The sequence below is a fragment of the Dromiciops gliroides genome, chromosome 1, assembly GCF_019393635.1.
Source record: "Dromiciops gliroides isolate mDroGli1 chromosome 1, mDroGli1.pri, whole genome shotgun sequence".
In the NCBI taxonomy this organism is placed as follows: Eukaryota; Metazoa; Chordata; class Mammalia; order Microbiotheria; family Microbiotheriidae; genus Dromiciops; species Dromiciops gliroides.
The window spans coordinates 763,321,244-763,342,413 of NC_057861.1; the positions used below are offsets into that span (position 1 = coordinate 763,321,244).

Below are 21,170 nucleotides of genomic sequence, written 5' to 3' on the forward strand. Positions count from 1 at the left end.
CGCCCTGGGCTCTGCCAAAGTGAGCCAGGCCTGTGGGTGAGACCACACCTGGGAATGGTCTCAGCTGCGGGTCCTGAGGGGTCCCCTGCAGAGTAGGGCCTCATTCCCCACTGATAAGAGTCATAGCAGTTACTGAAGAAGAACAACTAAGAAGGGCCTGGGAGGCTGGTGACCAGCTCCGGCTTCCTCTTCTTGGCCACCTGCAGGGGCAAAGCCCAGGGGCACCTCCCTAGGGGCAACTCCCCGGGATGAAGGCTGAGGTTCTTCCCAAGGATCCGTTGTATTTTTATCTGTTCTGATAAGCGTTTCCCAATTTTATTTTAATCTGGTTCCTCCACAGAGTGTGGGCAGTCGTCTATGGCCAGGGTAGAGGAGATGGTTCCCAGTCTGGGCATCCTCCCGAGGGCAGAATCCCCTAGTTCCCAGGCAGTCAGCCTCAGCGTCAACCATCCCATGAGCCCAAAGAGAAAACACGAGAATTCCCCAGTGGAGACCGTTCCTTCAAGGGCTGGCCTGGTAGCATTGCCTCGGGCTAAGATTGTGGTGCCAACTCTTTAAGCTTTTGGAATTTAACCATAACTTAGAAAAACAGGTAGAGGATCCATATTGAGAAGTGAAATGGCATTTAAAGCTCTTAAGGCAGAGATGGGCACCAGTGAGTCCTCCCCAGAAGGGGAGCCTCAAGATGAGGCACTGTGATGGTCAGTAGATTAAGGAGAAGGATGAGGAGAATCGTTGCCATGAACATCATCTCCGCTGCCCAAGAGGTGAATTCTGTGAATTTGCTGCTTTCTCCCTCGCAAGGGCGAGCGTAGCAGGTCTGTGCACCCTGGACATGGTGGTCCATTGCTTTGATCGGCCTCTGCCGTCCCCAGGCACGGTGGATGTGCCCGTTAACAACGAGAAGGTTCCCGGTCCCCACGTAGTGCAGAGGACAGAGCCCCAAGGGTAGTGTGGCCCCATCCGTAAGATGAGGATCCAGAGAGCGCCCACCACAGGAGGTTGTGGCGAGGCTCATGAGCATCTGGCTGGCCCTTTGAGCCACTAGGTGTTTTCTCTTGTCTCCTGGGCCCCGCCAGAGGCCTTGCACCGGCTGCCATTGGTGCCCTGTGTCCTCATGAGTGTCTTTCTGTTGCAGCTCAAGAAAGTCCGGTCCCTGCTCCTGGCTGGCGCAGCCCAGTACGACTGCTTCTTCCAGCATCTGCGCCTGCTAGACGGCGCCCTGAAGCTTTCTGCCAAGGATCTGCGGTCCCAGGTGGTGCGCGAAGCCTGTATCACCGTCGCGTGAGTGTCAGCCCTTCCCCAGAACCCCCCCCCCCCAACCCATGGGGGCCTTGTGGCCTGGCTGGCCGAGGGCATCTCCGAAGGCAGACACAGGGGGTGTCTGATGCCAGATTTGAACTCCAGGCTCTGTGCATTGCAATGCCCCCCTTGCAGTCTCGTGTCCATGTCAGCCAGGCCGATTGATGGATGTCCTGGCAGTCTGCCCGTGCAGACGCTACTGTGGGTGGGAGGGGCGCCCTGCTGCCCTTGGGAGCCATGGGAGGGTCCTGACACACAGTAGGCATTTTAAAGAAACAGTGGTTGATTTGAGAAGAGCCCTTTTCCCTCCTCAGGCCACTGTCCTGGGATCAGTGACCTCTTTGGGCCCTGGTAGGGAGAGAGAACTTGAGCTATGAAAGATCTCTTCCCAGAGCGGTCAGGAGGGGGACAGGCAAACGGAGGCAGCCTTTGCAGCAAGCATCACCCCCTTGGGGTCAGCAGAGGGGTTCTGCCCACTCCACTGGCGCTCCTGGGAAGGAGGGGGTGGCAGCACACAGTTGGCGCTTAACAAGTGCTTGTGGTGCCCATCATCCCATCATCTGTATCCGCGCATGTCGGTAGGAGTGGTCTGAGTCCCATGGTCGCTTTTTCCCTTCTCGCTGCACACAGACATCTCTCCACGGTGTTGGGCAACAAGTTTGACCACGGCGCCGAAGCCATCGTGCCTACCCTTTTTAACCTGGTCCCCAATAGTGCTAAGGTCATGGCCACGTCGGGCTGCGCCGCCATCCGCTTCATCATCCGGGTACGTGCCCCTCCCCCAGCAGAAGGGTTCCCCATGTCTGTGTGGGAGGGCTGCTCATCACAGACTGAATGAGCGTGGTCACCATGGCGGGGCTTGGTATACACCCGGCGCTTCATTAGTGCTCCTCCCACTGGGGTGCTGCCTGGCATGTGCCTGTGCTACCAGCACTGACGCCTCCCTCCTTGCCTCGGCCCTGAACCACACCAGTTGCATCCAGTCAGGAAACATAAAGTACCTACTGTGTGCTGGTGAGCTGGTGCACGGGGTAGGGTACTGGACTTGGCATCAAGAGTCCCTGAGCTCAAATCCAGCCTTGGACTCTTAGTAGCAGTGTGACCTTGGGCAGGTCACTTCACCCTGTCTGCCTCAGCAATGGCGACGGAGGCAGCATGCCAGGCACTGTGCTAAGCAGCGGGCTATCGAGGGCCAGGCCACGGCCAGGGGTTGGGGAAGGCAGTCAGCAGAGACTGCCGCTCTACTGCCTGGACCCGAACCCTGTGCGCACCAGTGCTGAGGTACCGTCTCTGTGTGTTTCAGCACACGCATGTGCCCCGGCTCATCCCGCTCATAACCAGCAACTGTTCCTCCAAGTCCGTGGCAGTGAGGAGGTGAGTCTGCACGCGTGGAGGGGTCCTCCAGGTCACCCCGCAGGGCGGGGGGCGGAGGCTTGGAGCACTGTCACACAGAGTACATGCACACACATGTCACATACATGTGCATGCACTGCATACATACAGTACACACGTACATGCCGGGGCACATGTGCATGCGTGGAGGGGTCCTCCAGGTCACCCCGGGGGGCGGAGGCTTGGAGCACCATCACACAGAGTGCATGCACACGTATGTCACATACATGTGCATACAGTATCCATGCACACGCCACATGTACATATACCCTGTATGCATGTGTAGTATGCAAGTACATACACTGCATACATACAGTACACACGTACATGCCGGGGCACATGTGCATGCGTGGAGGGGTCCTCCAGGTCACCCCGCAGGGCTGGGGGCGGAGGCTTGGAGCGCCATCCATCTCTGGCCCCTCTGGGGCATGTCCTGATAGAAGGGGAGCACGTGGCCACATACACACCCATGCAGACCTGGTATGTGTGTGCATGCATACGTGCACACAACACAGCACACACACACGTACACACCTACACTGCACGTGCACACAGAGTACATGCACACACATGTCACATACATGTGTATACAGTATCTATGCACACACCACATGTACATATACCCTGTCTGCATGTGTAGTATGCAAGTGCGTACACTGCATACATACAGTACACATGTACATGCCGGGGCACATGTGCATGTGTGGAAAACACACATGCACACACCCTCTGTGCGTACGTAGTATGCAAATGCATACCCTCATATGCATGTATATGTATACATCGTGCACACAGCACATGTGTGCATCTAGTACACACACATAGCTTGTACATGTACTCAGGTGGCACGCATACGCTCATCCCCACATATGTATATGCACATTTGGTTAAACACCACACACGTTTACACATGACACGCATATGCACACCTATACCTCGCAGGCGTGTGTGCACACGCGTCTGGCCCTGCTTGGCCATCGGCACTCAGGCCTCTGGGTGTTCTTCTTTCTAGGCGTTCCTTTGAGTTTCTGGACCTCCTCTTGCAAGAGTGGCAGACCCATTCCTTGGAAAGGTATGTGGGGGGATGCCCCAGAGGCTTCTCCTTGATCCTGTGGCACAGTTGGGGGGCAGCTCGGGGCTTGGCTCCTCTTCATTCCCGGCTCATCCTGAGCCTCCCTCCCCTTCGCACGAATCAGAAGGAGGAGGGTGAGAAGCCCCCAAACCTGTGGGCGCCAGGACACTTGCTTGTCTTGCTGGCTCAGTTGCACCATTCCTTGCACCGAAGGAGCCTCCCCCACGTCCATGCCGACTCGCTCTCCCTGCTACCTTCCAGTCTCAGGTCCGACCTCTCTCTGCCTTTCCCCAGGACCCTGCCTTGGGGGCCCTCTCCCCGGTGTGCCTCGGTCTGGGAACTGCTGGAAGGCGGGGCCTGGGGCTGAGGCTGGGTGATGGCCAGAGGAGGGGAGGGGGAGGGCTATGAGCACCTGCTCTTTGCTAGGCGCTGTCCTAGATTCTTGGCATCACCCCCATTTCACAGTTGGGGAGGCTGAGGGACCCACCCAGACCCTCTTACTCTCCTTGCGACACCCCACCCTCCAGGCCCAGATTCTGTGAGCATCTGGGCTGCTTCTCTTCAGGAAGGGGCCACCTCCCCTTCACGTTTTGCTGATACCTTGGGCCATGACAAGCCCCTCCTTAGAGTCATGGGGGTCCCAGGGGTGAGGGGTCACCCAGTAGGGCCTTGGTGCACGCACAGCATGGGGTCCATTTGCCTTTCAGACACGCAGCCGTGTTGGTCGAGACAATTAAGAAGGGGATTCATGACGCGGATGCCGAGGCCAGAGTGGAGGCCAGAAAGTGAGCTTTTCTTGTGTTTGGGTGGGGTCTGGGGTCTCTGGTCCCGACCCTGGTCCTCGTCTCGTGCTTTGCAAGCGCCGTGAGGCTCTGTGAACCCCCAGCAGGGGCTGTGCCTCCTGTGACCCAGCCAGGTGACCCTCTCGTTCTCTTGATCCTCTCAGAACGTACATGGGCCTCAGGAACCACTTTCCTGGTGAAGCCGAGACCCTGTATAATTCCCTGGAACCTTCCTATCAGCGCAGTCTCCAGACTTATCTCAAGAACTCGGGCAGTGCCGCATCCCTCCCTCCCTCAGACCGATCCTCCTCCAGCTCCCAGGAGAGTCTCAAGTAAGTGTGGGGGGTGAGCCGGAGGAGTGACCTTGGTGCCGTGCTTGGGGGGGTGCGGGGGAAAGTGTACCACCAAGCACCAGTAGTGCTGTGTTGGGGGGGCACCAGGCGCCGTGGGCACCGTGCTGGAGGGGGGCGGGGCACCTGTCGTTTGGCTAAGTCCCATTTACACAGCGCTCTGCCCAAGTTGTCCCAGCGAGTGTTTCTGCCCTGGACCAGGGCCCATCTTCACCCACAGCGGAGGGGGGGCCTCTGACCCTAGGTGACAGACGTGCTTTGTCTTCCAGCCGCCCGTTCTCCTCCAAATGGTCTGCGGGGAGTGCCTCGGCTGCACCTGGGAGAGGTGAGGCGCCGTGCCTGGTGGGCCTGAGTGTGGGGTTGGCACAGGGCTGGCTGCTTCTTGGTTGGTGGGCCGTGTTCATTGCGGATTGGAGGAGGGTTTCAGGAATGTGCTCTGCCTTCCTCCCCACTGCCAGTCATTGCACTGCTTTGTTCCCTCCCCACCAGTGTCCTCCAGTAGCGGTAAAACGACGGGAAGTCCTGGAAGTCTTCAGCGCTCCCACAGTGACATCGATGTGAATACCGCCGCGGGGGCCAAGGCCCGCCATGTTGCGGGTCAGGCGGGCAGCAGCAGCGGGCGCCTTGGCCCTGGTACCCTCACTCCTGGGTCTTATGCTTCTTTAGGTGAGAGAGCGTGAGCGAGTGCACTGGGTGGGTTGGGCTCCATCCGTGGATTTCCACGCTTTGGCCTTTGGCCACCAGCATCCGGGAGGCAGAAGCAGCGAGCGGCGTCTCTGAGGCGTCTGCTCTTACCTCCCGCGGCCTCCTCGGGGCCTAGAGGGTTGGACGGGTTGCAGGCCCTCTGCCCGTGCTTCTGGCGAGAGGCGTTTCAGAGCCAGAACGTCCCAGACACAACGTGCTCAGCGCTCACGTGGTCCTCTGCACCTGGCACCCTGAGGGCCCTTGAGCTAGCTTTTCCCAGGCCTGTTCAGAGACTTTGGTCCCCACCTTCCCCCTTTGACTGACTCCACTCAGCTTCCCTTTTCTAGACTCTCAGAGGTTTGGGGGACGGGACTCCTGTCACTCTAAGACCTATCAGTGAGTGCCCCCCTTTGGAGGGGGTGCATCTGTGGAGAAACATGACCTCCAACGTCCACATGTGTGTGCGCCCACGTGTGGTTATGACGGCTCAAGAGGGCAGTGTTTTGTCAGGGTTGTTTCTGCACATGGAGCTCATAGCTGAATCACAGGTAGCTTAAAAGCAATTTCCCCCTCGAATTCCTCCCTCAGATTTTTTCATTCTCGCTGTTGTACGTTGGGGTGTTTGTAGAGTGTCGCAGCAAACCAGGGGAAGGTCTTTCTTCTCAAAGTTAGATGTCGTGGGATAAAGCCTGGCAGGCCTCCTGGAGGGAAAACTCCATCTTAGAAAAGAAATGCGTATAGAGTGGCACCAGGGTGGCTCAGCCCTGGACCAAGGGGAAGGGGCTCAGAGTAGAAGACTGGGAGGAAGCCCCCAGGGCCAGACACACACACACACACACACACACACACACACACACACACACACACACACACACACACACACACGGGCGTCGCAGGCTTTGTTCTTGCTCCCCTTCCCATACCCTTCTCTGCTGTTCACAGCCTTACTCCTTGCCAAGAACCCAAAGGTTCTTTGCCCAGTAGGTCTGCAAGCCTTAACCCCTACATTTCCCATGGAGAAGAAAGGCCAGGTCAAAGAGATATCCAGGAGGAAAATGTCTGATGTGCGTCTTGAGCCTTGAGCCTAACCCGCTAAGTTTTGCTTTGTTCTTTGCTTACTTGTTTGCCAAAGAGGACACATCGGACAAGACAGATGGTAAGAACTTCCCTCCATTTACCCTCTAGCCGACAGCGGGTGTCTTTGTGGGTGCTTGATGCTGTCTGTCCCTGCCTCTCCCAGTTCTGTCATGTTCCTCTGCCCCTCATCGTTCAGGAAGAGCAGTCTCTTGTTGCTCACCCTGGCCCCAGCTCCTCTTGGGTTCTCAGACTCCCTAGTTAAAAAGCTTGTGTTGGGGGCAGCTAGGAGGTGCAGTGGATAAAGCCCTGGATTCAGGAGGACCTGAGTTCAAATCTTGCCTCAGACACTTGACACTTGCTAGCTGTGTGACCTTGGGCAAGTCACTTAACCCTCCTTGCCCCACTGAAAAAGAAAAAAAAAAAGCTCGTGTTCTTGGAGAAGGTCCAGTGAAGCTGCCTGGTCTTGGTCATGAATCCTGCTGTTGAAAATAGGCTTGAGTCTTTAGGTTTGGAAGGACTTTAGAGGTCATCTCATCTTCCTCTGAGGCCCAGAGAGGCCGAGGCACTTGCCCCGTCTTGCCCGCTGCCTTCTAAGTGAATTCCCAAGTTCCTCAGCCGTGGGCAGCTGACCACTCGTCCTCTGGGACGAGCCCTTCTCAGGCTGTGTTGCTGTTTTTTTGAAAATGGGGGATTGACCTTGTTTATAACTTAACTCCAAGTCTGAGATTTAGGAAAATGGTGAAATCCCCAAGAAGTCCTACTTCATGTGTGCCCCTTGGCTGGTGTGTAAGGTCCCCTGCCTGTGGCGTTTTTATTTGTGGTCCCCAGTGAGAAATCCTCTGACTTCCCAAAGGCCTCTTGATGTGAATGAGGGCTTCTGATGCGAGATTGCCTGGCCTGCTGCAGTGTGGGCTGTAACAGCCTCGGTCACACTTTGGGGAGCTGAGGCCAACGTAGTGAGGGCCCCAAGCTCCAGGAGCAGGAGAGCACTGCGAGCCTCAGCCACACCCGACGGGCCCTGCTCGGGGATCAGAGTCACCGTTTGCCCCCTCCAAAATGAACCGGGCTCAGACGTGGCAATCCCCTATTCCCAGGCTCACTTAGCATAGGCAGAGGCCGGCCCCTCTTGGCCCCCCAAGATCGTTGTTTTTCCTGAGTATCGTGGCTGTCTAGGAGGCATTGAACCCATGCACTGCAGAATTGGCTGAAATGTCATTGTTGTTTTATTTTTCCTGTTTAGGGACAGCTTCTGAAGATGGTAAGAATGACTCTCCATCTTTGATAGCCCTAATGTTTTCATTCATCTTCAGAGCAAACTAAGACCATCTCCCAGAGGTTTCATACTAATTCCTCACTGGCTTTTTCACTTGTTCTGTGGGTGCACGGGTGTGTGTGTGCGTGTGTGTGTGTGTGTGTGTGTGAGAGAGAGAGAGAGAGAAAATGTGAGTGTGTGTGTGTATGTGTGTATGTGTGAGAGAGAGAGAGTAGAGGTGCTTGTGTGTGCACACATGTGCCCGCATGTGTGTCTGCACGTGTGTGTGTCTGTGCGTGTGGGGTTCCAGGGGAGGGGCCATCCCTTTGCCTGGAATTTTCATTTGAATCCTGGGCAATCTCTGGCTGCTCAAGCTCCCTCATTTTGCATATTTAACCACATCAAATGTACAATTAGGTGGCTGGAATCATCCCTTTTCCAAGAAAATGCTTAACGCTTTACTTTTATTTTTCTTGAGAACATGCCTTTGCTTTGGAGGGCCGTGTGCTGCTATTGGTGACAGTCTAACTTGGGCTCCCAAGCACCTTTGGCTTGAGCATCTCACTGGGTCACTGAATGTCTGGGGGCCTGATATTGGCATTGGGACAGTCACCCACCCAGTGCAAGACTTAGGACCCTGGATCTCTCTGGTACAAAGTTTGGGCTGGCCTGAAACCATGTGCCCCTGGCTGGTCCAGGCCTCAGGCATGTCAGTGTTTCACTGACTTGATGACCCCCGTGGAACATTTCTTCTGGTTCTCCCACGCAGATGGGGCCCAGTCTGTCCCACTTCTTGAGTACATTCTTGACGGGGCGGGAACCTGGGTACCGCCCATGTGGGGTTGGGGTCCTGTCTGCTCCTCCCGCCAGTCAGCCCTTTTCTCTGGCCTGTTTATTTTAGTTAAATCTTTTTCTTTTTCTCCCCATTTCTCTGTGTCCTGCACCAGCCAGGGATACCCTGAGTGCCAGAGTGGCTTTAGATGAAGGGATACTGGCTGGCTTTTAGTACCCTAAGACTAATCCCTTGCTAGCATGCTCTGCTTAGGGGGCCTGAGTCAGACATGTGGCCTATAATACTCGAATACAGCCAAAACCAGTCAAAATGTAATTGGGAAATAGCAAAATAAATAAAAACATGGCAAAACATAGATGATGTTATGACGTCATTTTCTAAGTCAGCACATGGCCCAAGGGTGCCGCTTAGTGGCCCCCGTTACAGCCCCCTAAGACTTCAGCGGTGTGGGGCGGAGTAGGGGCAGAGAAGAGAGGTCTGTGAGAAGGGACGGCGCAGGTCCGCCTGGAGCCCGAGGGTGTGAGATGGCCCCTCCCTGTGAAGGGGAGAGCAGGGGTGCCTGCCAGCAAGGGAGCTCTTCTCCCAAAGGGAGATAAAGGGGGTCGCCCGCTGGCGTTAGACAGCTGGTGAGGGCCTCCAGGCCTGCTGGCGACCGCTGTTCCCTTCCCAATAAGGAAATGAAGGAAAAAGCTTCCCGGGAGGCTGAGAAATGGGAGTGAGACTTTTTCGGTCAGTTCCGTGTCAGTCTGTAGGCCTTGGTTGTGTGGGTCTCATCATCATTCTTCCATTTCGAAGGATCACATCCCAAGGCACCCACTTGACGATGCGTGATCTGTTTGGTTTTGAGTCATTGTAGCTAGGCACATCAGTCCCATCCAGCTTCCAGGCCAATGGGAAGCTGTGACACCCGCCATTCTTGGGGTCCGTGAAGGAACCGAGATCCCTAATGACAGACTTCCCTTCCCAGGTCGCGTGCGATCCAAACTTTCCACGGCAGCTGTGGGCATTGCCAACTCCAAGGCGGACTCGCGGGGTCGAAGCCGGACGAAGATGGTCTCCCAGTCTCAGCGTACGTATTGCTTCTGGGCGTGGCCCGCAGGGCCGGCGCTGGCCAGGAGAGGTGTGGGCACCAGCAGGGCTCCTTCCCCAGAGAAAGGCCTTCTGCTAAGTGCTCGTTCTGTGTCTTAGGTTCATCGTCGCCAGACAAAAGTGAAGGTACTTTCCCGGCGTGGCTTGGGTTGGTTGTGGTGCATGTGCCAGCCCCTCTCTGTGGCTGCAGTGTGTTGTGGAACCCCTCCCCATCCCCTCTCGGTCCCCCACCCTGCTCACACCAGAAGGCCCCCTACCCCTGGCTGATCCGTCAGCCTCCAACATGGTGAAGGATGAACACACACAAGGTGATTTCTCCTTGTCCTCCCTCAGAACCCGCTGCCACAGCACCTTGTTTCTGGTTCGAACTGCAGGCGGCAGGTATGTGCTGCCTCGGTTTCTTCACGGGAGGGGGGCGGGCGCGTTTACGAAGCACCTCCTCTGGGTCCGGGACTGGGCTAAGCGCGTGACCGATGATGTCTCACTCGAGGAGGGCGTCGGTTCCAGGATTGCCCTCATTCTCATGAAAGCATCGCTAGCCCCCAAGGGACGGGCCAGCACAAGGCGTCAGTCACCACTGATTGGTGACTCTGGATGGCGCTCCAAATGTCCTTCTGGTGACTGGTGCCGGAGGCAGTGTTCCCAGTCCCTTCCCATCTCTGGCATCAAGGGGAGGGTTGTGTCGAGACAGGAGCAGGGCCCTTCTGAGGTCGGCCTGACCTCCAGCCAGGAACGTGTGCCCTTGTGCCCTGAAGCTCCGAGGCATCTCTGCTCAGTGTCTACAGTCAGGACATGGGGTTACCAAAAAGCCAGCTCTACTGAAACGTGTTCATCACGGCTTTTTAAGCGCCAAGCGCACAGACGTGCTGCTGGAGCCTGAGACTGTTCGACTTTGTATGTGGCTGAAGGGCAGGAAAGAAAAAGATTAGGAAGGAGAATTTGGAGGGAGGTAGCCGGCCAGGACTAACGGCCTCATTGTATAGGTGAGGAGACCCGTCCAGGCTCTTTCCCACCCCAAAGCTTACTCAGGGTAAGCCCAAGGGGCCATCCACGATCCCATGGAGCTGAACACATGCAGAATGGATCTCAGTGGAATCTGCTGGCCCTCGGGCCTGAGGAGACCAGCTGTTAGTAGCGCATGTTCACTGAGATGTGCCTGAGAGAGATGCCCCTTTTCAGGGAGCCCCGGTTCTGGCTTTTGCATTTGGCTCCTGAACCCCTGCTTGGTGTGTGGGAGCTTCTTGCTAGGCACTGGGGAGCTAGAGATGCCCGCAGAAAGCCAAGCCAGTGACCTTGCTGTCGACATGAATGTTTTCAGTCCAGAAAACGAGCCCCCATTGGCGGCTTCTGCTGATCACACGTTACCTGACCGATGACAAAAAGGAGGGGGCCTGTCCTCCTTTCTTAAAGGAGCATGTGAAGGGGAGCAGAAGTAAAGCCAGGGAAGGGAACCTCTTGTCCTTTCTCGGGTCTCAGAACTGGCCTTGAGTTCTGACTCTACGTCCCAAGGCAGCCCCAGTCAAGGGAGCTTGGGGCCCTGCGGGGAGCCTCAGTCTCTCCAAGCTCAGTCCTGGCTCGGCTCCTGTGGAGCAGCCAACAGCCCAACAAAGCCCCGAGGCTAGTGGCCGCCTAACCTTGGCAGCCCGGGTTTGGGAGACTTTCTGGTTTGCTGGACCGTGTTGGGGCTTCCAAGACCTCTTAGCTGAGATGGGCGGTCACTGAGGCATGAGTTCTGGTTCTCTTTTTCTGCTCTTCAGTTCCACTTGAATATAACGTTTGAGGTTTCCCTATTTTCCATATTCCCACTAAGAACAATCCCATCAGAGCCCTTGGATCAAAGCAGGTGTGTTAGGATCGTTGTCCCCCCAAAAGAAAGGGGAGTGAGAAGACTTTGGGGGGAGGCAGATCTGTCTTAGCCCCATGATGCCTTTTGTGGTTGTTACGTCTGGATGGGCTCAGGTCAGTGGGTAACCATGTGCCCGTTCTCATGGATGGGGCCTCGTTCATTAGGGTTGGGCTTTTTCAGCTGTGAATTCTTGGGGCCTCAGCTGACTATGACGGCCACCATTCCTAAGAACGACTCCATCCAGGGCAAGTTGGCTGCCTTCATCCTTTTGAGGTCATTGAAAAGATGAAGCAAGGAGGCTGGCTTTTGTGACTTGGCTCCCTCTGCCTTGTACCCGAGCATCTCCTCAGCCTGGCCACGAGAGCCCAGGACGCGCGGTGGGGCGGGGCGTTGGTTTGGGGGTTTGGCCGTCTTCATTGGTGTGAAGTGACTGAAGCGTTCCTATTTCCGTTTGCTATTTGTGTTGAATCTGCTCTGCTTCTGCTCCTTCCCTCTTCTCGGATCCTGCCTTTATGCCCTCTCAGGATCCCAGTCGGCTAACCCCATGGGCGGTAAGAACCCGCAGCCTGGACGTGCGCATGCCTTTTTCCGTCACCCATTCGCATCTCCCAGAGAGCGCTCTATTCAGCAGAAGCCGTGGTCAGGGAGGACCCTCACAAGCACAGGGCTCCTGCATCCTCAGTCTGAAGAGCACCCTAAGGTGCTGGTCCAAGGATGGGCCATGGGCATGAACTCCTTCAGTCTGGGCATCCTGTCACCGACACATCTAGGACTCGATGTTCCCTCCACACAGGGTTTGCCTGGCAATAGCAGTGATGGTTGGCCCTGCCGGTCCTCTCGAGTGCAGAAATGCCCCATGAACCTGCCCCATGAACACTGGAAGTCCAGCTAACCAGAATGAGCCTCGAGTGCGCCTTCTGGTCTTCCCCTGCTTGCCGCCAGCTCCCTGATGAGGCATGGGGGGCTGGTCCCTTTCTGGCCAGCTGGTGGAAGGTTGGGGGAAAGGAAGCCTTGGCTCGCTGTCGCTCGTGGCATCCTGCCCTGTCGACACAGCACCCACTGCTCTGGGGCCCGAGAAAGGGAGGGTCTGTTCTGGCTCCGAGGGAGGCGCCACCTTTCTCGGCCTGGGTCCGGGCTCCAGAAGCTTCTGCCCAGTGGTCTCTCTGCTGAATAGAGCCGCCATTTGTAACATCAGTCCTGGCATCCCACTGTCTGCTCTGTGCCCTGTGCTTCACTTGTCAAGTTTGCATCCAGTTAGGCCACGCCCATCAAACTCCATGAGACTCTGGCATCGTGTGCCTATGGAAAGGGGGGGAAGGGGGGAAGGTCCGTGTGTGTGTGTGTGTGTGTGTGTGTGTGTGTGTGTGTGTGCACGGGAATGCACCTGGAGGGCACGCTTCCCGGAGGGGACACTGGGAGAAGGTCCTAAGAATCACTGAGCAGGGCTTATCCACGGGGTGGGGGGGGGGGTTCTGACCTCGTGGGGCTGGGACGGCTTTATCGTCATCAGCTGTCTCAGAGTCTGTTGGAAAAGAAGCAGTGACTGCCCGTCCTGGGACAGGAGGCGGCAGTGGGTACCACGGGAAATGCCAGGGCCTGGGCAGTGGGGGCCAGGCCACCTTCATCCTGCTTCCCAATCTCAGGTTCTCTGCTTCTGTAGAAGAGGCTTTAGGGAAAGGAGGGGAAGAGGAAGAAAGAACCCAGGTCGGTCTGGAGGGGATGCTGCAGGGGACTGGATGGGTTGGGACTAGTGAAGTCGGCCAGATGTGGCCTTCACCCAGAGAGAGGAGAAATGGGGAGATGCTTAAAAGCCCTTTCTTTCTCCTTTGTGGCTGTCAGAGTGTGGGCGAGGACTGAGCAGTTATGTGAGAAGCGGCCAGCAATGCGCGGGAGGGTTAAGCACGTGCGGAGAGCGGCCTTGAGGTGTGGGATGGGAGAGGAGGAAGGGCCCCCCTGCTCAGGAGCACACGCACACATGGGAGGGAGCAGTCGGTAGCTGGGCTCCCTGGGGCCCATAGCCAAGACTTAGCCGTCGTCTTCTGAGATGACACGACAGAAGGGGCGTTAAGGCCAGCACTGAGCAAGTCTTGGGTGCTGGTTGAAGAGAAAAGTGAACTGGGCAATTGAGCAGCTTAAACTATAGGGTGGGTTGGCTGTATTCTTGGCCAACAAAAGCTAATAATAAAATATTTGCCAAAAGAGACTAAGCTGGAGGCAGCTAGGTGGCGCAATGGATAAAGCACCGGCCCTGGAGTCAGGAGGACCTGAGTTCAAATTCGGCCTCAGACATTTGACACTTACTAGCTGTGTGACCCTGGGCAAGTCACTTAACCCTAATTGCCTCACAAAACACACACACACACAAAAGGTGCGCGTGGTGGTTATGAGCTGTCCAGGAGAAGGTCAGGGTTCTCTGCATAGCCTGGGAGGCCTGGCGAGACTCAGGGCAGCAGTGGGGGGGGGGGGGCCTTTGGTGCTCCAAGCACAGGGCCTTGGCAGCTCCATGTGGCCTTTGCGTCTGTTTTCTCCATCAAGGGGAACGTTGGGAACAAACGTGACCGGCGGGCAGGGCCTGGCGTCAGGGAGAATGCATGCTCCTAGCTGTGTCAGCCTGGATGTGCCACATAACTAACGCTGCTTGCCTCAGTTTACCTGGCTGAGGTAGAGCAGGGGCCTCCCTCCCTGAGCTGTGGCGAGGATCGCATGAGCTCATATTTGTAAAGCATTTAGTAGTGGATAAAGCACTGACCCTGAATTCAGGGGGAACTGTGTTCAAATCCAGTCTCAGACCCTTGACACTAGCTGTGTGACCCTGGGCAAGTCACTTAACCTTTATTGCCCTGGAAAGAAAGAAGGAAGGAAAGAAAAGCACTTAGTGCAGTCACGTCAATGCTGCCACCTCTTATGCCCAGCATCTGCCCGTGAAGATTCGAGTCCCCAGCCTGGATAAACTGCATCCTCAGGTCCTGAAGGAAGCAGGTGATTGGTGTCATAGGAAAGAGGAGAACCTGCACGAGGTCGCAGAACAGCCAGTGGCCCAGTTCACGGGCTGAGAAGAGGGGGATCTAGACTTGGATTCCTGGGAGAATTCCCAAGGGGGTCCATAGGGAGATAGTTGGGGACCTCTTGGGGCCGCCAGACTTCACTTCTTCCCATCAGTGTAGCTTGAGGGATCCCTGGAGCGCCCGGGAAAGCCGTGCTTGGCCCGAGGCTGCTATTTCTGTGAGTGACCTAGATCAGGACCTGAGCCTAGAAGGTTGGAGGCTGCCCTGACAGCGGCAGACAGTTTGAATCCCGGTGGGTCTTGAGAGTTGAGGCCTTTGAACTCATAAAGGAGAGAAGCTTCAAGGGGTGTAGAGGTGAATTCTTGAGCAGGGGCCCATGGGGCTCAGCTACAGCATAAATGCGGGTCGTGCTCAGAAGGCAGAGGCCCCTCCGGCCTCGGTCCTCCTCGGAAGCAGCATGTGTAAGTCCAGAGGAGAGGACTTGGCCTAGCTGAAGGAGCGGGAAGAGAAGCCTCCATGAGCTCTCTGACGAGGCTTTCGTTTTGAGGGTGCCTCTGAGTGCAGGACTAGGAGAAGGGGTGGGGGAGGAGAGCTGTCCCAGCGTGGAACGGCCGCCCTGCTTTGGAGGGCTACAAGCAGAGGTGGGGTGGTCGCTTCTCGTATGTGCTAGAGAGAATTCCTTGGGGGTATGAGGGGCTGGAGGCCCCTGAAGTGGACATCCCTGGTCTCCGTGCCCCCTGCCAACGACGTTCAGAACAGCTCCTGAAATCAGAGTGCGAGGCAGCTTTTTGGAGGCACCCTTGGGCGGTCAAGACCCGGGTATCCTGTGCACTGGGGCTGCCTTCAGAAGGCCTCTGTGCAGGAAGTGTTAGTGCCCAGGGGGAGTGCCAAGCCCCCTTGGGCCCAATAGCTGTTCATCTCCTCGTTCTCGGGCCATTCCCGTCACCCTCCCATAACCTCCTGCCTCTTCTGAAAACGTCCCATGCATTCTCTGATCTTTTGTTTTCCACTGTTTAGCTGGCAGTCGCTCCGGGTCCCCAGGAAGGGTTTTGACCACCACCGCGCTCTCCACCATGAACTCAGGAGTTCAGAGGATGCTGGTCAGTCCTGCGTCGGCTCAGAAACGAAGCAAGATCCCTCGGAGTCAGGGCTGCAGCCGAGAGGCCAGCCCTTCTCGCCTCTCTGTAGGTAAGGCTTCCCCCTCGGCTTGCTACAGAGAGTCAGCCCCCAAGGGGCCTCCTGGACCCTGCCCCATGCTGGTCGTCCACTGCTTTTTGCCCAGAGATACTCAGCCTCCTGAGGCCTGTGCGCTCCACCTGGCTTCCTTTCTATTTTTGTTCCCCGTCTGTTGTCAACTTGCCTCAGTCTAGACGTCAAGTGTTTGTTTGGAAGCAGACCATATACCTGCGCACCTGGCCCAACCAGTCCAGCTTTGTCTTGGGTTTATCATATGCAGTGTTTGCCCAGTGACATTTCATTTTATTGAAAATAGACCAGTTTTTCCTTTTATCTCCTTTCTAACACACACACACACACACACACACACACACACACACACACACACACACACACGTGTTCCCTGTCAGGTGTTCAGCATTAACCCATTTGTTGTTCATAGCTCAATGCTCCCTCATAGACTTTGAACAGAGACGCTTCTGGTGCGGCGAGGATCCCTTTTCTGGGTGCTGCTCAGATGCCCCAGAGGATGGGGAGAGGGATGCTACTTGGGCTGTTGGAGGCCACCCCGAGCCAATCCTCAGGGAGCCCACGTCTTCCACACACACTAAAGAGTGCCTTTTCTTGTCCCCTTGGGCTGCTCCGTGGGTACAGCGCGAGGCAGCCGCATCCCTCGTCCCAGTGTGAGTCAGGGCTGCAGCCGCGAGGCCAGTCGGGAGAGCAGCAGGGACACGAGTCCAGTCCGCTCTTTCCAGCCCCTGGGTGAGTACTTGGCGCCTCGTGCCGGCATGGCTTGTTCTGCCCTTCCTCACCTTGTCTCATCCGTCTCCCATCCCCCTGCAGTGCCGACGGTCTCCGAGGAGGCTGGAGGCCTCTCCCGATGCCCTTGTGTCCATCTCTGGGGCAGCAGAGCCTCTGTCCTGCCCTCTGCCGCCCCAGATGGATGAGTAAGCCCTGATACACCACATCAACTTCCATTTCCTGACGCAGTCCAGTCATTATCTAGAACATCACCATGGGGAAGGCCCTCAATGCCATCCCACTCTCAACTCCCCATATGACCCTTAGCAAGTCAATGGCTCTGGCCTCTCCCTGCCCTCTAGTAAGTCTGGCTGCCCCTGAAGAACATGGCTCAGTGTCTCTGTCCATGTGGACAGTGCTGTGTCCACGGTGCTGGGGAGGCCCCAGGCTGGGGGTGTTTGCAGACCAAGAGGGCCATCACGTTCTGACTGGGAATGAGGGTCTGAACCTTGCTGCCCTCTGTGCTCGGACCTCGGGCCCCCGGGCATCTAGAGCTGAATTCAGCCGCTCCATTTTCCCTTTGATGCTTCCTGGCTGGATGTACCAAGGTGCAGGCCCACTGCTCCCTGGGACCTCTTCCCATCACAGTCAGAGCAGAGGGGGACGAGGTTGGTAGGAAGGGGTGAGAGCATGCGCACATGCCCGTGTGAACAAGACAGGAGTCAGACTGGCCAAGCAGAGCTCACCCTTCCTGCCCTTTGGATTTTTCAGTCTCAGAACCCACAGTTGCTTTTCACGTGACAAACATCCCCCTCCTTAGCTGGCTCCCGCTCCTGCCAGGGCTCTCCTGTGCCCATTCTCCACATCCTTCCACCCTCCGTGTGCCCTCCGTGGTTGTCAGGCACCAGAGCTGCTCCGTTCTCACCTTTGAGCCTCTCTCCCTGCCCCAAAGTACAGATGGACCGGGGATGGCCATTCCTGTCAGACTTGGACTGATTCTTTGGGTACAGGGTGCCCATGACTTTCCTAATTCTTATGTGACTTTCAAATTCGGAATGTGACGGAGAAAATTGGTTTCCTTTCCTTGTGTTCTCTCTTCCTAAACAAGTGTCATTAGCAGGATGGGTTGCCCTTCTGGGGGTGCTGTGCAGGGAGACCCCATCTGTAGCAGGAGAGGGCCGGTTGTCTTTTTCAGGCCCCACACTCTGCTGTTTTCTGGCTTCTGAGTTTGGGGGAGGTGCTAACCCTGCTCCTTTCCTGCTTTGCCCAGATCACCCTGCCCTGGCTGCTCCCTGCAGGCAGTGAGGACCAGGGGTTGGTATAGGTGTGTTAGGGTTAGGCAGGCACAGGCCCTCAGACCCAGCTAGAACAGGAGCTGAGCAGGGAGCGGCAGCCTCCCTGGTAAGATGGCAGAGCTGCGGCCGTGGTGCCCACAGGCTGAGTTCTCTGCAAACCTAGCCGAGGAGCTACTTCCTCCTGTCCCTTAGTTGTCCTCCTTATTCAGAGGCCTCTGTGGTGAGGCCTGGGGCAGGAGCAGGCCATTCAGCAACGTTGGGTCACTGAACCATCTGAACTAGAGGATTCTCCCCTCTGGCCTGGGCCCTAGAGGAACGTGTGGCTCTGGGACCCACACCCAGAGCCTAGGAGATACCTGATCTGATACCCGTCCGGACGGGCGCCCATCTACAGAAAGTGCCTTTTGGCTTCGGGGTTCTTGAGCTGAAACTTGGCTGCGGAGGAAGAAAAGATTCCCTACTTTTTCCTTGCAAATTAAATTTCACACATGCTTATTTTTTAAATTTTGGTTTTAAAATTAGGCCGGCTTAAGCTGAGAGGTTTCAAGTTGCCCTTTGGGACACGTAGCTAATGGGAGAAATAGAAAATTCATTTCTCCTCTTTTTACAATGGGAAGTAGAGAATGCTGCCTTCACGTTCTAGGACAAGTGGGCCAAGAATTGGCGCTTGTTCTGATGTCTGTCATGTGGCCAGATCTGTTCAGGACAGGGCTCTTGATTTGGGGGATATGCCTCTTCTTAAAGTGAATGCTCACCACAGAGTCTGCGGGAAGGCACTTCAGGGAAGCTCTTTGGAGGGAAGGGTTTGGGTCATCCCCGCTTCTGCCTGTCCTCTGCCATCTGCCTTCCCTTCCCCTCCACCTGAAGCCTCCTTCAGCTTTGCGTCGGCAGGCCTGCGTGCACGGAGGGCCTCTGCCCCAGGGTCCCCTGAGCTCCCTCATGTGTGCGCGCACGGCCCCTGCTCCACTCCCCTCATAACAGGCAGGCTTTGTGTGGTCCTGTTATTGCAGCTTCCAGGCATCACTCCAGATCGACAGGGGCCCTCTACACCCCCGATGTTTGCGGGGCCACAGGTGAAGGATGAGTACCCTTGGCTCTCGGCTCTGCCCTCATCTCGCTTTGGTTCTAACTGAGTTTCCGTTGAATCATCCCCCCCATCTTTCCCAAACCCTGATTGATTTATTTCCATCCAGTCCTCGCACTAGAGAATCCCCTCCGTAGAGCGATCATTTGCAGAGCTGCCTTCTTGGGGTCCTTCTCCCTCTTGTTTTCTGTCCTTTCACCTTTAGACTTTTGGTTTCCCTGCATGTCGTTTTCTAACATCGTGATGTATGTTTGTGGTCCATTTGATGTGCTTGCTTTGAATACACACCTGCACATGCACCTGCACACAAACACACGCACATGTGTGCACACATGCACTCACATGGACACATGTGTGCACATACACACACATGCATATCCTCGCTCTCATCCCCTCTGGGCAGCCTCACCTGGGGTGCTGCGCTTCACCACTGTTGGCAGCACTTCCAGTGACGTCAGGCCCACTGCCCGCGGAGATCAGAAGGAAATGTGAATTGTGTCGGAACTGAGGTTTGTCCAAGGAGACCCTTTGCAGCTCTTGAGATGTGCCCAGTCGCCTTAAGCGTGCGTGTGTCTCCCTCGTGTACTGGGGATCACCCAGATCTGGCCGCACCCTGGGAGCTTCTCACAGCTTCTGACCCCGCAGGCAGTCACTCATGTGATTTCCCACACAGTCTCCGTTTGAATTGCTGTTACACCCTCCATTTTTACTTTGCTTCCGCCAAAACCCAAAGCCCCTTCTTGTCCATCCCATTGCCTTTCAAACGCTGTGCCCTGGCTCCAGGAACACACATGACAATTGGCCTCCTTCTGTCACGCCAGGCACGGGTTACGGGATCGGTCAGTCCAGCCGCCTGTCGTCTTCCGTCAGCGCCATGCGTGTCCTGAACACGGGCTCCGACGTGGAGGAAGCCGTCGCCGATGCCTTGGTAAGCGCAAGCCTCGTCTCCCTCTCGGTTACTCTTGTGCTTGGGGACAGGCATAGCCTGCCTTGGAGCCTGATGGGCACGGGCCGTTCTCTTGGGGCCGTTTCAGTTACACCGAAAGGAGAAAAAGAAAGCCACCCGAGCTCATTAGAGAAGGAGGGCTCAGGGTCAAAGGTTCCCCTCCCAGATGCAGCCGCAGGCTCGCCCTTTGCCTGGGCAGACCTGGGCAAAGGCCCCAAAAAAGAGGGTCAGGGTTTTATTTGGGATTAGTTTTGTTTTTAAACATTTTGTTTTGTGACACCATTGGCCATCCCCAAAGCTGTTTGAACGCCTCCTCACTGTGTTGAGCGCTCGCCACTTTGGGAAAGCAGGCAGATGTCTTGGGGGGCGGGGTGGGGGGGAATGAGAAGATCTCTTCTCTTGCACTGCACTTCCTTTGCGCCCTCGGGCTGTAGAGCAGGCATGCCAGGATGCCAGGTCACAGGCACCCTCGGAGACCACAGAACCTTGCCTCGAGTTACCTTGGAGTCCAGTGGGAGGGAGATGTCCTGCCACCCCCTTATGCTTTCTCATCTGGTCAGAGGTCACCCCTAACAGCTCGGCTTTAGAAGGGGAGGGGTCAGGGGTCAGCAGCCAGGCTTCCTTCTTCAGCTCAGTTCTCGTGTCCCTCACCCGACGTGGTGTTTGCTATGGCTCTGTGGGGAGGTAGAAATGTCTCTGCCCTGCCCTGTGCTAAGTGCCCGGCTGTTGGGCAGCCCGATGTTCTTGAACAAAGGGAGGGCTGACAGGATTATCTTCTCACTGTTCTCCATTTTTCTCTTTGATAACTCACTGCTCTCAGCTCTTAGGAGACATGCGGACCAAGGTAGATACATTCCTGTTTTCTCACCTTTTGTGTCCAACTTTGTCTTTCTGTACTCTACCCATGCACCGGCTTCTCAGCTAGTTCTCTGACAAAAGAGGAGAGGGTCAAGTCAGGTCACGCTTGGTGCCCAGGCAGGATCGGAACCCTAGACTCGAGGATGGAGGCACAGAAAGAGATTGAGAGCCAGGAGGGAGCCAGGCACTGAAGTCCCTTGACTCCACTGGCCAATTGGGGAGACAGAAAACCCACCGGCTGGAGGGGGCCGCTAGTGACAGCGTAATGGAGAGAGTAGAAAGTGGGGTCTCATCAGCACACTCCCCTTAGGGGGGGTTCAAGGACATAAATGTGTGGCCGGATTCTAATTTAAACTCTCCACTGATGCAACGTTCCCTCCTGTGAGTTTTGTGGGAACGCCGGCATGTATTTCATGGAGTTCTCCC

The 21,170-nt window shown here is 56.1% G+C and overlaps 1 protein-coding gene across 1 annotated transcript in view; it reads left to right on the forward strand.

Moving 5' to 3' along the window:
- The window catches only part of CLASP2 (cytoplasmic linker associated protein 2), a 126,017-nt gene that overhangs the window by 70,893 nt on the left and 33,954 nt on the right, over nt 1–21,170 (forward strand). Inside the window, 14 exon segments of the mRNA XM_043962913.1 lie at nt 1,139–1,284; nt 1,933–2,068; nt 2,606–2,676; nt 3,707–3,766; nt 4,474–4,551; nt 4,713–4,880; nt 5,168–5,223; nt 5,388–5,564; nt 7,900–7,917; nt 9,672–9,773; nt 15,662–15,832; nt 16,475–16,582; nt 18,867–18,929; nt 19,762–19,868. Of these exon segments, the coding sequence (XP_043818848.1) occupies nt 1,139–1,284; nt 1,933–2,068; nt 2,606–2,676; nt 3,707–3,766; nt 4,474–4,551; nt 4,713–4,880; nt 5,168–5,223; nt 5,388–5,564; nt 7,900–7,917; nt 9,672–9,773; nt 15,662–15,832; nt 16,475–16,582; nt 18,867–18,929; nt 19,762–19,868 (1,461 nt within the window).